This window comes from Lemur catta, chromosome 6 (genome assembly GCF_020740605.2).
Source record: "Lemur catta isolate mLemCat1 chromosome 6, mLemCat1.pri, whole genome shotgun sequence".
Classification (NCBI taxonomy): Eukaryota; Metazoa; Chordata; class Mammalia; order Primates; family Lemuridae; genus Lemur; species Lemur catta.
Window position 1 is genome coordinate 87597435 of NC_059133.1, and position 14305 is coordinate 87611739.

General features: G+C 43.5%; 1 protein-coding gene across 1 annotated transcript in view; it reads right to left on the bottom strand.

Annotated features, from left to right (window-relative positions):
* Window positions 1–12713, bottom strand: part of FAM234B (family with sequence similarity 234 member B) — a 32984-nt gene extending 20271 nt beyond the window's left edge. The window contains exons 1-2 of the mRNA XM_045554294.1: window positions 12608–12713; window positions 1863–2261 (exon numbers count right to left, since the gene is read on the bottom strand). Of these exons, the coding sequence (XP_045410250.1) occupies window positions 1863–2261; window positions 12608–12644 (436 nt within the window). The 5' untranslated portion in view covers window positions 12645–12713. The remainder of the gene's footprint in view (window positions 1–1862; window positions 2262–12607) is intronic.
* Window positions 12714–14305: the final 1592 nt, after the last annotated feature.

The following is a 14305-nucleotide window of genomic DNA, read 5'->3' on the forward strand; positions in this document are numbered from 1 at the left end:
ACAGGTGCAGACAAAAGAGCCCTAAGAAAAGCTGGCTTCCCTAGCCAGAGGCCCAGGAAAGGGCGAGCCTAGCAAGACAGAAAAGTTTCAGATAATAAACTGTGCTTCTCCAACCAACACTGCAGATAAAACCGCAGCCCCGGCCCCACCCCCACCCCCATAGCAAGGCTGAATGGGGATCCTAGACTCCCACCCTCTGCTGGCTGTAACAAGGCACCACCCCCACCACCCCCACCACCACCACCAGGGTCATGTCAGAGAAAGCCAGGTGGGGGCCAGGACTAAGGCCCTCCACACACAAGGGAAGACCATAGTTCCACGCCTGTCCGTGTTAATCAGGCACCCCTCCCCCTCCTTCCCACCAGAATAGAGTCAATAGGGGCCAGTGGAGAGCCTGGGCTTCCATCTCCCATCCGCCCAACAGTGTGTAGTCAGAGGATGCCTGCCAAATTTGGAGAGAATTCACATATCACCAGCGGAAGGGTAAACTGGTACAACTACTTTGGAAAATAATTTAACATAAGCTAGTAAGAATGAACACACACACACCCTCCTCCTATAATCCAGCAATTTTACCCTTGGGTTTATGCCTTAGAGAAATTCTTATACATTGCATCAGGAAACATGTACAAAAATGTTCTTAACAGCATCATTTGAAAAAAAAAGACTGGAAGCCACTTAAATGTTTACCAACAGTAAAATGGATAAATAACTTATAGGATATTCATACCATGAAAAGCTAGACAGCAGTGAAAATGAATAAACTCCAGGCTACACCCATCAATATGGATGAACCACAAAAATATTTTTTCAAAAAAATCTCGTTGAGCAAAAAAGCAGGTCACAGAAGACTACATGATTACATATGTGTAAGATTCAGAAACAGGCAAAATTAATGAATATATAGTTTAGGGGTATATATTGATGTGGTAAAAACTTTAAAGAAAAGTAAGGGAATAATCGACACAGAACTTAGGACGGCAGAACCCTTTGGTGGGTGAGAAGAGACACCTAAGAGATTGCAAAGGTCTCAATAATGTTCTATTTCTTAAGCTGGGTGGTAGATACACCAACAATTTTGTTACTAACCTTTACACTGTAGGTAAATATTACATATGTAAATTAAATTTGCCTCAAGAGAAACTATAGATGAGAACACAGAACTCATCAAAAACAAACTCAGCTGGGATTAGAGAAGTGGCAGGGATAAACGTTTCCAGGTCACAATGATGCACGGGGTCTTGGGAGCCTACAAGAGACAGGACTACTCCACACAGGTGGGATATAACCCCCATGCCAGAGCAAGGGCTTCTGAAGAAATCTGCTCCAAAAGGTGACACAATAGCTGGAATTACTCAAGCAGCACCACTCTTAACCACTAGGTGCAGGAGAGAAAAGACAGCCACTATCTTCTACCTGAAATGAGATTACCATTTTAGAATGTAAATTGGGTCAGGCCTCTATCACCAACAAATGCCTGAGGGTTCCTACAGGAGCCCCAGCCCCACATGTGGCCAGGCCTAGAGCCTTGCTTTTCTCTAAATAGCCCTGTCTGCAGCTTTGCTTTGCCCTCATACAGTGCTGGCTCCAAGCAGGACCACTCGGCAAACCAATGCCCTGTCCTACCTAGGTCTAACAAAGACCAGTCCACAGACATAACAAAGCAATGATTCCCAAGTTTTTGGAGGGGTATCAATCTATCTTTTTGTTTTATTTCAAATCCTAACCTCTGACCACTTCCACACATGGGGGGGAAATGCTGTATGACACACATTAGTTCCTCAGAGGTGAAGGAAAATGTCAAGGTAATCAGATACAACGTGACGTTTGGCAGAATTAGGGCTGTAAATTCTGTGACTCACCTCCCTGGGAGCCCAGGTGGCGGCTCCAGGTGCTGTGCAGATCTCTGGGGGGACAGGGGATCAGGAAAGCACACAGGAGCACGAGGATCATCGAGATCCCCAGAGTCAGCAGGAAGACGGATGTGCGCACATAGGACACCAGGGAGGAGGTCGCCTTCTGCTCCAGGCCTCCGGGGGGTTCCGAGGGGTACCCCTCCGTGGTGACTTCCGCAAGGTGTGGCTTTGCAGCCCCTGCGGCCTCGACGTCCGAGTCGGGCTCTGGCGCTTCTCCCAGAGGACTCTTCCCGTTTTTGAGCCCTCCGTTCTTCTGCTGCAAGTTGAGCACCAGGTCATCTTCGCTCTCATCGCTGTCAGCCTGGGTGAGGGGATCATATTCCCCCAGGTCTGGGCTCTTCTTCCCTGAAAAGACAGAAAGGTAAGAGATCAAGGAGAAGCAGGAAGGAGAAACCCTCACCAGAGACACGGCAACTATGAACAGCTAGGGGAATGCACACAAAACAAAACCAAAAAACCTAAGTTTACATCAGGTCTGGACCTGGGTGGCCATCTGTAAACAGACGCCGCTAAGGCGGGAGGGAAGGAATGGGGGGAAAAGACAAGCATAGTGTTCCAGGATTACAGCCTTCACGAGTTTAAGACAATGGAAAAGTAGACAGAGAAATCAGCAAATTTCAAATACCTTTAGTTTAAAAAAATAAAAAAGCTCTCTCAATTTGCTTGAATCTCACTAATGAAAAAGTCCACGGCCGCTGGGTCAACTCTCCATACGCCTAGCGTGCATGTTGCCTTAGAGTTTCTTAGATCTGTGATGTCCTAATCTTTCCTGGTAAACTTTTAGAACAATTCCCTGAACACTTCTCACAGGCCAGTACTTATGGCTTCCCAATTGTTTCTATGGAAACAACTTAGAAAGCTGAACACAAAATGTCATCTGGAGATGTTGTACTACAATCTCACTTCTGAGGACTGTCCTGTGATTCAAATGCCCTTTCAGTACGTCTTTCTGTAAACAGTGTTTACCTCTAAAACTGCTATTCTGAGCACATATTCTGGGAGGGGTGGCAATCTAGCAGGAATGCAGAGGTAGCAGACTTGTCTTGAAGCTGCTTTGCACAGCAAGCACCCTGTTTTTACTTAGATTGTAATGCTGCTTTGGGGTGGCTGAGAGGTAGAAATTACAGCAGGGCCTAGGCACACCTCCCTGCCAATGACTGAATGATTTTATGCCTTTATTTCATGCTATGACCAAGTAAAAACCAAGGAAAAGTTTCTTTTTTTGGAAATTATCTGGTAAGCTGTTACTAATATAAACTATATTGTTAAATCTTTTGTTCAGAATATAAAAAGAAAACATAACCCAGCTAATTAAAAAGGGAAAAAGAAGAATTTTCAGTGCTAATCTCTGCCTCGAGGTCACTGTGGTCATGGTGGTATCGGTTTGCTTAATTCATGAAATGAAGCAATGAAACACTATATGGAGACCAGATACGGGAAGCAAAAGATTTCATATAAAGATTAGTATTTGGTGCACAGAAAATCAATAAATGTTTGATTAAAAAATGAGCATTCCATTATTTTTTTAACATTAAGTACCTTCTAAAAAAGGTAGATAGATATTGAGTAATCTGGCATCCTAGTAACTAGAAAGTTCTATCTATTTTCATTTTCAAAGTTATTTACTTTGTCCAATACATACTGGATTATATTTATAAAGGCACAAATTATTTAAAAAAGTTGTAAGTTCCACTTATTAGGAACTTACTTCAAAATAGTACGTCCAGGATATGCCACAGGGTCAGTACAGGTTCAGGCTAGTCTCTTACCATTTATATTTCCCCTCTATGAACAAATTATTTTATTAATTAGGGCATACCATTCCCTAACCATCCCAAATATAATAACTCTATATATAATAATTTGCAAACAGAGTCCTGGGTTGTTACAATAATATTAACTAACACTTTTTAAAGTAATTGTTTGTTTTTGTTTGGGGGGCTAAAATATACCTGACATTGTAAACAAAATCTGGTATACACATACCATGGAATATTTTATTCAGCCCTAACAAGGAAGGAAATTCTGACACATGCTACAACATGGATGAACCTTGAGGACATTGTGCTAAGTGAAATAAGCCAGTCACAAAAAGACAACAACTACTGTGTAATTCTACTTAAAGGAGTTATCTGGAGTAGTCAAATTCACAGAAACAAAGTAGAATGAATGGTGGTTGCCCGGGTTGGGGGAAATGGTGAATTGTTACTCAGTGAGCACAGAGTTTCAGTTTTATCAGATGAAAAAGTTCTGGAGATTGGTTGCACAATGTGGATATACTTAATACTCAATGGTACACTTAAAAATGATTAAAATGGGCTGGGCATAGTGGCTCACGCCTGTAATCCTAGCACTCTGGGAGGCAGAGGTGGGAGGATTGCTTGAGGTCGCCTGAGCAAGAGCAAGACCCTGTCTCTACAAAAAAACAGAAAAATTAGCTGGGCATGGTGGCACATGCCTGTAGTCCCAGCTACTCGGGAGGCTGACGCAACAGGATAGCTTGAGCCCAGGACTTGGAGGTTGCAGTGAGCTATGATCACACCACAGCACTCCAGCCCCAGCAACAGAGCAAGACTCTGTCTCAAAAAAAAAAAAAAAAAAAAAGATTAAGATGGTAAATTTTATGGTATGTACATTTTACCACAATTTTAATTTTTTTAAAAAAAGAATATACCTGACAAAAAGGAAAACATACATAGAATCCCTAAATCTCAGTATTGGAAGAAATTTTAAAGATCACATATACCACCCCTACCGTTATTCCAAACCTGCAAATACCCACCAACCAGTTCTTTAGCATATAAATGAACATAACCATTATTATGGAATCTACTGGCCTCCAATCTAGAAAATTATTCTTTACACTGATTCAGAATCCATTTCTGGGTAGTGGCTAATTATCTGTCCTAGTTTTACTTTCTGGGATCCCTCTCCCACATGCAAGTTCTTCAAATACTTGAAGGTACAATCATAAGAGACATATAATATGGTATTTCAGAGCTCAGGTCTTCACAGTCAGATAAACATCAAGTCAAATCTATCAAACATCAATCTATCTCCTATTAACTATGAGACCTCAAATTTCTTTATTGAGCCTCAGTTTCCCTATTTATGAAATGGAATATTGTTTGTACGTCATATGGTTGTTATGAGGATTAAATATGTAAGGTTCTTAGTGCCTGACTTATATATAGTCACACTCAATACATTCTAGCTTCTATTACTACCATTGCCACCACTGTTGTTGGCATTCTATCTCCTACCAGCCCTCCCCCAGTCCTCATCTCCAGCTTAAAAATCTCCACCTCTTTCAACCAATTACGTTAAGAAGCATTGTTTCAGGTTTCCTCAACATCCTGGTCACTCTCCTCTGGACACAATGTGATATGTCAGTGCATTTTAAAGTATGGTTCCAGGAACTGGATACAATCCCCCGGTGCATGTGACCAGAGAAGGAGAGAGCGTCCTACTGAGCCCAGACAGCAAACTACAATTAAATTACTGTAACCTAAGATCTTGATAGCATTCTTGGCAGTCACATCATGTCACCTACTTATTCAACTGAAACTCCCAAGCATTTTTAACACGTACTTGAGCCATCCTATAATTGTACAATTGGATTTTTAGCACTAAGTAAAAAATTTAGCATCGACATCTACTTAATTCAATCCTGCTAGTCAGTTTCCACCTTGTAACAAATATTTCAGCCTAAAACCGTTAGGACAACTGGTCATACAGTTTGCCCTTTTTCAGACCTTTACCTCTGTTACAAAACAACACCTTTGCCAAAGTGAAATCATTAATAAAATACTAACAAAACAGTTTAAAGAAACTTCATTTTTATCATATCATATACTATCACAGGCAGGAAAGAAAAGAACTTGGCTGCATATATTACAGAAACTTATAAAAATCTTCAAGAAATATATAAAAATAATTTGCAAGCATTCTTTGGGGGAAAAAAAACTGCTGTTGAATTGGTCCTTTTAGCAAGATTACATGCTTCTAGTTAACGATGGCAAAGGTAGGAATTTCTGTCAAACTCTCTGCCCTAAAACCAGGAAAAACAAGTAAAAAGAAATAAAAATAGAAAACAAAATAGGAAACAGCCACATTTCCAAACCATAATTTATGAGCAATTGTAGCCAAATGCAGTGGTTCTTGCATCCAACTGAAGCAGCATAGTAGCAGCAAGCACAAGCATCTTGCAGATCTTCAGCAATGAGCAAAGTTCACAGAATTAATTACGCTGACAAGAGTGAGGAGGAGGAGGATGACAACTGGGAATTTCCAGCGTGCCCACTAGCCCAGGCACTGGGCCAAGCATTTTATATGTTTTAATTCATTTAATCCTCACAACAACCCTATTATCCCAATTTTATCAATAAGAAAACTAAAATAGAGAAAAGTAAGTTGCCTAAGATCACAGAGCTAATAAGAAGAAAAGCCAGGATTCAAACCCAGGCATTTGACTGCAGAGTCCACTTGCTGTTCTAACTAACAAGTTATATTACCTCCCTGTTCTACAAATATATAACCAAATCAGTAATTGCTTGCATGGAAAGACAAAGTCTGGGGTCACAAGAGCACCAACAAGCCCCATTCAATACCACAGAGTCAAAGGGGAGGTAAGATTGAATGAGAAAAAGTACCAGCTATCTTCACAAGAGCAAGCTGTCAGTATGGCAGGTCAGAAAAGGAACTGTAGGCACAATCAGTTCTGAAGAGGCTGATTTTTTTTGATAGACTGGGCCAGTCAGGAGACAGAAACCAAATAGTAGTTCAAAGAGGACAATTTTAATACAAAAAATGATAAGCAATGATAGTATTCAGCAAGTGTTACAGCGGGTGGCTCCGAGGACAAACCGAGTGGCACACGGAGAGTCAGAGAATCAAGGTTTATTCGCTGGCAGGCTCAGAGGGGTCTCGCCACCAAATTCTGAGCCCCGTCTACCTGATTTTTCTCACTTTTATTAAGCTGGGGTGGTCCAAGGGCTGGGGTGGTCCAAGGGCTGGGGTCTCAGGTGGCTAAGGTAATAGATTAGTTGATATGTCAGGTAATAGGTTTAGTGTTATGCTGATGCGCCAGGTAATAGATTAGTTGATGGGCCAGGTAATAGGTTAGTATTATGCTGATGCGGGTCTTCTGTAAGGGGTGGGGGTCTCAGGTGGCTGATGTGCCACCAAGTAATAGATGGGGGTTTTCTTTATCAATAGGAGAATAAATAGGAAGATGGGAAGAGAACTAAAAGGAACCCTATGACTGGGACAGTATCCATGGTAGGAGAAACTTAGCCTTTAAAAGGACCCAGATCCACTATCACAGATCAGGCAGCAAAGGTGAATCTGGAATTCACCGGCAATAATTGATAACTGGTAAAACAAACACAGAGAAGTAAATGCAAATCAGCACTCTAAAGTCCTGTGACAAATCCACTGTCTCCTCCTAGCCAGGAAAGAGATATGCATGAAGGAACAGCACCAGTGGGAAAGCGATCTAACAGGCCTAGATTAAATTCTAGCTTCCAACTGCCCTAGCTCACTCCCCTGGCAATAGCTAGCTGTAAAACAACTGCCCCATTTAAATATGAGTAATAATCAGAAAGGAACCATCGTTAATACTCATTCCTCGAGATACTACAGAGTTCTACAAACATTCAAAAAAGAAGTTACAATGAAACATAGCAAACAAAATCAGCTAAAGAACAAATGCTGGACAAATCATACCATGAGATGGAAGCAACAATGAACAGACACTTCACCATGGAGTCCAAGAAATTCAAGAAAATAGTCTTCCCTGAAATAAGGGCTCAAGAAAAGAGAGGAAGAAAATAATAAAACAATTTTTTAGAAAAGAAATCCTATTGGAATCAGCAAAAAGAATAACATTGCTGAAAACACAGAGACAAAAAGGACTCACTAGTGAAAATTAAGCAAAATGAAATGGAAATAAAAAGGGCTGGCAGTTCTGAGCGCTTACTATATACACTCTTTCAAGCCCATTTAATGTTTGTCTCAGTAAATATTCAAAACAACACTTTGAGGTAGACACATTATCATCATCATTTTGAAACAAGGAAGCTAAGGCTTGGAAGTTCCAGCAACTGGCCCATAATTACACAGAGAGTAAGTGACATGCAAGGATTCAAACCCAGTCTGGCTCCAAAGTCTGTACGTATGTGCCTCCCATGGAAAAGATCAAGGCTTTAAAAACGACTAGAAACAAAATGACAGATATCAAGAACAAAGGTAAGGCCAGGTGTGGTGGCTCATGCCTGTAATCCTAGTACTCTGGGAGGCCAAGGCGGGAGGATTGCTCAAGGTCAGGAGTTTGAGACCAGCCTGAGCAAGAGCAAGGCCCAGTCTCTACTAAAAATAGAAAGAAATGATCTGGATAGCTAAAAATATATATATAGAAAAAAATTAGCCGGGCATGGTGGCACATGCCTGTAGTCCCAGCTACTCAGCAGGCTGAGGCACAAAGATTGCTTAAGCCCAGGAGTTTGAGGTTGCTGTGAGCCTGACAGCACAGCACTCTAGCCCCAGGCGACAGAGCAAGACTCTGTCTCAAAAAAAAGAAAAAAAAAGAACAAAGGTGAGCTAATATATGCATAACCAAAGAGAATAGAAGAGAAATGGGAACCAAAAACAATATTTAAAAGAGACACAGAAAAAGTTCCTACAATAAAGCAAAAGCTAACACTGCAGAATAATGGGTACACAGAGTCCCAGGAAAAACTGATAGAGAATGATCAATACTGGAACATATCCAGTACAGGCACTGGACTTCAAGGACGAAGAAGGAATTCTATGAGCAACCAGGCCAAAAGAAAAAGAATCGCCTCACTAATGATGGGGACAAAACTCAGGCTGACTTCTTCACAGTAACATATAATACTAAAAGACAGTGGAGCAGTATCTAAAAAGTCCTCCAAGAAAGAACATGTGGTGTGAAGCCCAAGGACTGATCTGGCCATGGTATCTTGGAAGTATAAAGGCAAGCATGCAAGAACTCAGAGCCATCATACTCCTGTGCCTTTCTTTAAATCATAGAAGACTAGGGCCAGTTCTTGACCAACATTTTGAGAATAAATAAATACTTTTACACTAATACATATTTTTTCAGATAATGCAAAAGCAAACCTCAGCTTAATTATTATAGACTGCAAGTTTTGATTAGAGAAATCCTAAATAACATTTTTTTTCTATCTATTCACAGAAAGACAAGAAGAGAGTGAAATATGAAGAAGTCCACCAACTTGCCTTAAGTCATACTCAGGCTGAGGAGCTAGACACTGTAAGGTTTTTTCGATTGGCTGGTGCCAGAGAAAGAAAGACGAGCAGAGTTGAAAGGGATAAGTAAAGAGGCTTTATTGGGGCGCTCCTGGGTGAGGGTAACGAGTCCCAAGAGAGGGACCCGGGCGAGATTTTCGGGTCCTGGGAGAGACAGAGAGAGAGAGACCCAAAAAGTCACGTCGCCCAGAAGTCTGAGTGGGTTTATATATGTTTTTAGGGATGGGGGTAGGGGTTTCTTTGGCAGGAAGATATGGTGGGGAGAACAAGGAATTGTTCCTTGCAGTTTTACGGTGGGTACTGAGAAATAGGAGGGGCAGGTGGTATGTGTGGACTCTAGGAACCGAGACTCTTATCAGGGTAACCACCCAGGTGTGGTCGTCCTTTAACTTAGCTGGGCCTTGTAGGCATTGTCCTTGGCAGGTCTCATGGGCTTCTTCTTTTCCCATTAGGGAGGGGAGGGGTGCCCGCCACTAGCCTTACAGACACCAAATCCACGCTTCTAAGCTTGGGGCACCCAGCACCCGCTCTCTTCCCTGCTGCTTTCAGCTGCCACCCGGATTTTTAATTAATGAAAAGTTTTCAAAGAATAAGGAAGAAGGCACTGATTTCATAATACATCAATATAAATGAGCTTTCCACAGCTATTACTTTTCCTCTTAGGAAGACTGAGGTTGCTGATTAAATGGCATTTCCAACGCGGTATAGAGGAAAACACAAATAGGAAAGTGATGCAATTATACCATCCTCAAATTTTTCCAGGAAAATATACTAAAACATATACTATACTATAGCACATACTGTACACTGTACAACAACTAAAGGGAAATAACTCATATCATGGATCAGTTTATCCAGGGGCACATAATTACTCTAAGTTACACATCATAAAACAAACTATAACAAATCATGGTGCTCTGATATCTCTCCAGTGTTTGACATTCAAACTTTAAAACAGCCTAAAAAACATAACTACAAGATAAGAAGTCCCACAGGCTTTATGAATGTCACATTGTCCTTCTGCTACTAATTAACCTCATTTTATGTACCTGAGCCAAATGTCTTGCCATGCTGAGCTTAGTGAAAGGGTTTGAGAAAAAAGAAAATACATTCCCAGCAACTGCTCTTTCATCACAAGGTTGCTGAGATCCGTCATCAGCTCACTATTACATCAGGCCTTCCTTCAGGTATCACATTCATAAAGGATCACGGTGCTAATGATAGAAACAGCTAACACTGACTGATAATAATTCACATGTCAGAGATTAATAGACCTCTGTAGTCCATCCATCTCTTTTACTATTCCAAATAACCCTAGGTGGTAAATACATAGTACAGTGTGTGTCATACAGTGAATGTTCCATAATAATACTATTATTACAGATGAGTAACTAATCAGGTGAAGACTGGATTTGAACCCGAGCCTGACTCATGCTCTTAGCCACTGTTGTATTCTGCTTTCCTCACGCATGAAAATAGCGAGGCTGTTAACTAAAGGAACATGACACAGTAGCCCAAACAGGATAACAGTCTCACAGCCCCAGTTACAGAGTATCCAAAAAGAGCTATATGAGAGCAACATCTACCTAATAAAAAAGCTAAAAATTGTATTTGGGTGGAGAAGAGAAAGGGCAAGAGGGAGACAAGAAAAAGTGCAAGTGAAAAAAAAAAACCCACAACACACAAAAGAACATATGCTTATTGTATCCGGGCCTAAAAAAGTATCAAGCATACCTCACTGCTCAGGACCAAGCTGCCTTCCAAAAAGGTCCAACACTGAGCTGTGGGAATCCTTTACCTATCTTATCAGCTGACCAAGTTACTACACCTGAATCCACCAGGCAGTAATAATGTCACAGCCTCGGGACAAGACAACACAAAAGAGCTCAAGAGTTTCTAAAGCAAGATTTTCTTGCATTCTCATCCTCAGAGAATAACAATAACCTATGCTGAAATAAAACAAGGACTCTAAAAGAAAAAAAAAAAAGAAAGAAAGCTAAATATGTCTGACACTTCATTACCCCTTTGGGAGGATATCATTCTACATAAAGGATATACAAGGCTACTCTTTTCTAAGTAAATTAATCCTGCAGGTAAGGGGACATCTCTGCCATTTAATCCCAATGTTAAACATATTCCAAGACAGACATTATCAGTGTTTCTTCCAATGTTCTAATGGCCCATATGGGGGAAAAAATCTAAGGTCATGAAGTCTGGGGACAGGAATGCAAACTGATACCCAACTCAGTGTCATCGAAGGCACAAGGCTTGTTTCAGTGTAGCGGACTGGAAACTCCCTGAGAACAAGGACCCGGCAGCAATCCCCTGCAAGCCATACTGGCTATCCACCCAACACCCAACTGCCCCTTTCTAACCATGCCAGTGAAAGCAACTGCTTTTCCCTCTATTACAAGTTATCAGCAAACAAATGTTTATAGCTTAATGCTTAAACTTTATTTTGGTAGAGCCAAGCACCTTGCAGATCTTCAGCAATGAGCAGAGTTCACAGAATTAATTACGCTGACAACGATAGTGAGGCCTTAATTTTTAAAATTTACTTGGGCAGAATAAATATACTTCTATTAAACTAGCAAGTTTCTTACAGTCTCATTCTGGAGGTTTAAGAGACGGGGGGCGGGGCGGGAGGGGGGACTTGGAGCTGCTGCCCAAAGTACTGAATCAGCTCTGGAAGTTGTCATCGCCACCAGAGCTTCCTTAAAGAATATTCCACACGTTATCTGCACCTTACAGGTGCCAAATCATTTCTCATGCTCAGTCTCCACAGCCGGAGACTGACCAACGGGAATCGAAAGCTATGGATCTAGCATTCTAAGACCCCTGACGTTCAAGGCCAGGCTTTCCCAATACTGTCTGTATGACCTTGGACAATTCAATTAGCCACATAACTCTCATTTTCCTCTTCTATAAACTAGGAAGGGAAATTCCTGTCCCACCTGCCCCGCTGCGGCGCTGCTGTCATTAAGCGGCGAGGCCGCTCCCTCTCGGTCCCGCTGCCCCCTGCCCCGCCCAGGTCCAGCCCAGGACAGAAGGAGCTGGAGTCCCCGCGGCGCTCGGGGAAGGATGCTCCCCTGGCCGGCCCTCCCGCCGGGACGGCGGCGACCGCACATTCACCGCCGCGGCAGCGCCCGCCGGCTCCCGGACACCTGCCCCGCGCGCACGGTCTGTCCCTCGAGACTCCCAGGGTCGCCAGCGCCCCCTGCCCCGCTGGGCGCCCCTCCCGCCCCCGGGGGAGCGCGGACCCCAGCCCCTCGCCTCCAGGCGCCTGCAGCTCCGCTTGGGTTGGGGCCAGGCCCCGACCGGCCTCGCCCCCAGAGCCTGGCCTCCCGTTCTCCCCGGGCCCGGCGGGGCAGGGTGGGCGCGAGGCTGCGGCTCCTTACCCGGGAGCTTGAGCGCCCTGGACAGCACGGTCGCCATGGTGGAGGTCCCCGAGCGCGTGCGCGCGCCCGCGTCCTGCCGGGAAGTGTAGTTCGGGGCGCGCGGCGCGCGGGGCTGGGACCTGGGAAGGTGGGACCCGCCCGGGCGCGCAGCCGGGAGGAGGCGACCCGATGCGGCAGCCACGCCCACGTGCGCGCCCTGCAGCCTCTTCTCCTGCCCTGCCCTGGCCCTGGCAAGTCCCTCACCACTGAGTCTCGCTTGCCTCACCAGCCAAATAAGGGAGACGATATCTGCCCCATAGACTTGCAGTGAAAAATGGAATGAGGTATGTAAGGAGGTGGATTGTGAAATGCGCGTGGGCTATGAAACCAGACTGGATTAGAATCCTGCCTGCATCACTTACTAGCTGGGCCATCTTTGAGCAAGTTACGTGGTGTGTCTAAGCTTCAGATTTTTTTTTTTTTTAGAAACAGTCTTGCTCAATCACCCAGGCTAGAGTGCAGAGGCGTCATCATAGCTCACTGCAGCCTCCAACTCCTGGGCTGGAGTGATCCTCTCGCCTCTGCCTCCCAAGTAGGTGGGACTACAGATGAACGTCACCAGACCCAGCTAATTTTTTAATTTTTTGTAGAAATGAGGCCTCCCTGTGTTGTCCAGGCTGGTCTCCAGCTCCTGGCCTCAAGCTATCCTCCCGCCTCGGCCTCCCAAAGTCCTGGAATGACAGACATGAGACACTACGCCGGGGCCTCAGGTTCTTTTTTGAACTGGAGACAATACTACCTACTTCACAAGCTTGCTGTTAGAACTAAATTATATGATCTGTTTAAAACTCAGCATGCGGTGGGCACCCAGTAAGTGTTTCTTTTATGTTTGTTAGGTACAGGTTGAAGTTTCTTTTCTTGCTCCCTGTTCTTTCCAGGTGTCTACTCAGCACCCTACCCCGCAGCTTCTAGCTTGAAGGGTCTAGGAAGCAGGAACCCACCTGTTTCTTCCCCACTGTCACCAAGAGATCAGCATGTTCGTGCAGGAATGCCAAAGATGTTGTATTGTCTTCGAACTGGAACAGATACCAGAGGATATCTGGTCCCATCCTCCTTACTGCATTGAAGAGAAAACTGAGATCAGAAAGGTGATGCGCCTTCTTAGTGTCAGCACAAAAGCTCCAACATACCTCTCACTTGGAGGCCACCTCATTCCCACAAGGAACTGCAGATAGGATTGTCCTGTGGGAGTAATCTGAGAGACTGTAGCAACCAGCCCCACCTCCCTTTTTCCCACAGAAAAAATGTCAACAACTCTGACAGAGCACGGGCTCTGGAGCCAGGAGCCAGACATCCTGAGTTCAAATCCTGACTCCATTATTTCCCAGCTGCCAGACCAAGAGGCTAGTTGCTTAATCTCTCCCTGCCTCAATTTTCTCATCTGCACAATGGGGATAAAACAGTAACTGTTCCACAGAGTTGTCCTGAGAGTTAAATGTATACATAGCAAGCACTTAGAACAGTGCTTGGCACCTAGTGTTTTATAAGTTTTCACATGTCTTGTTATTAATAATTTATTAATGTTTTAACAATTTCAAATTTTTAACTTGGTAACAAATAATAAATTTAGCAATAATTTCATGGTTTAGTAATTTATTTATTAATCCTTTCAGCATTCTACAGTACCCAAACTGTTTGCCACGTCCCTGGAGGCATGAT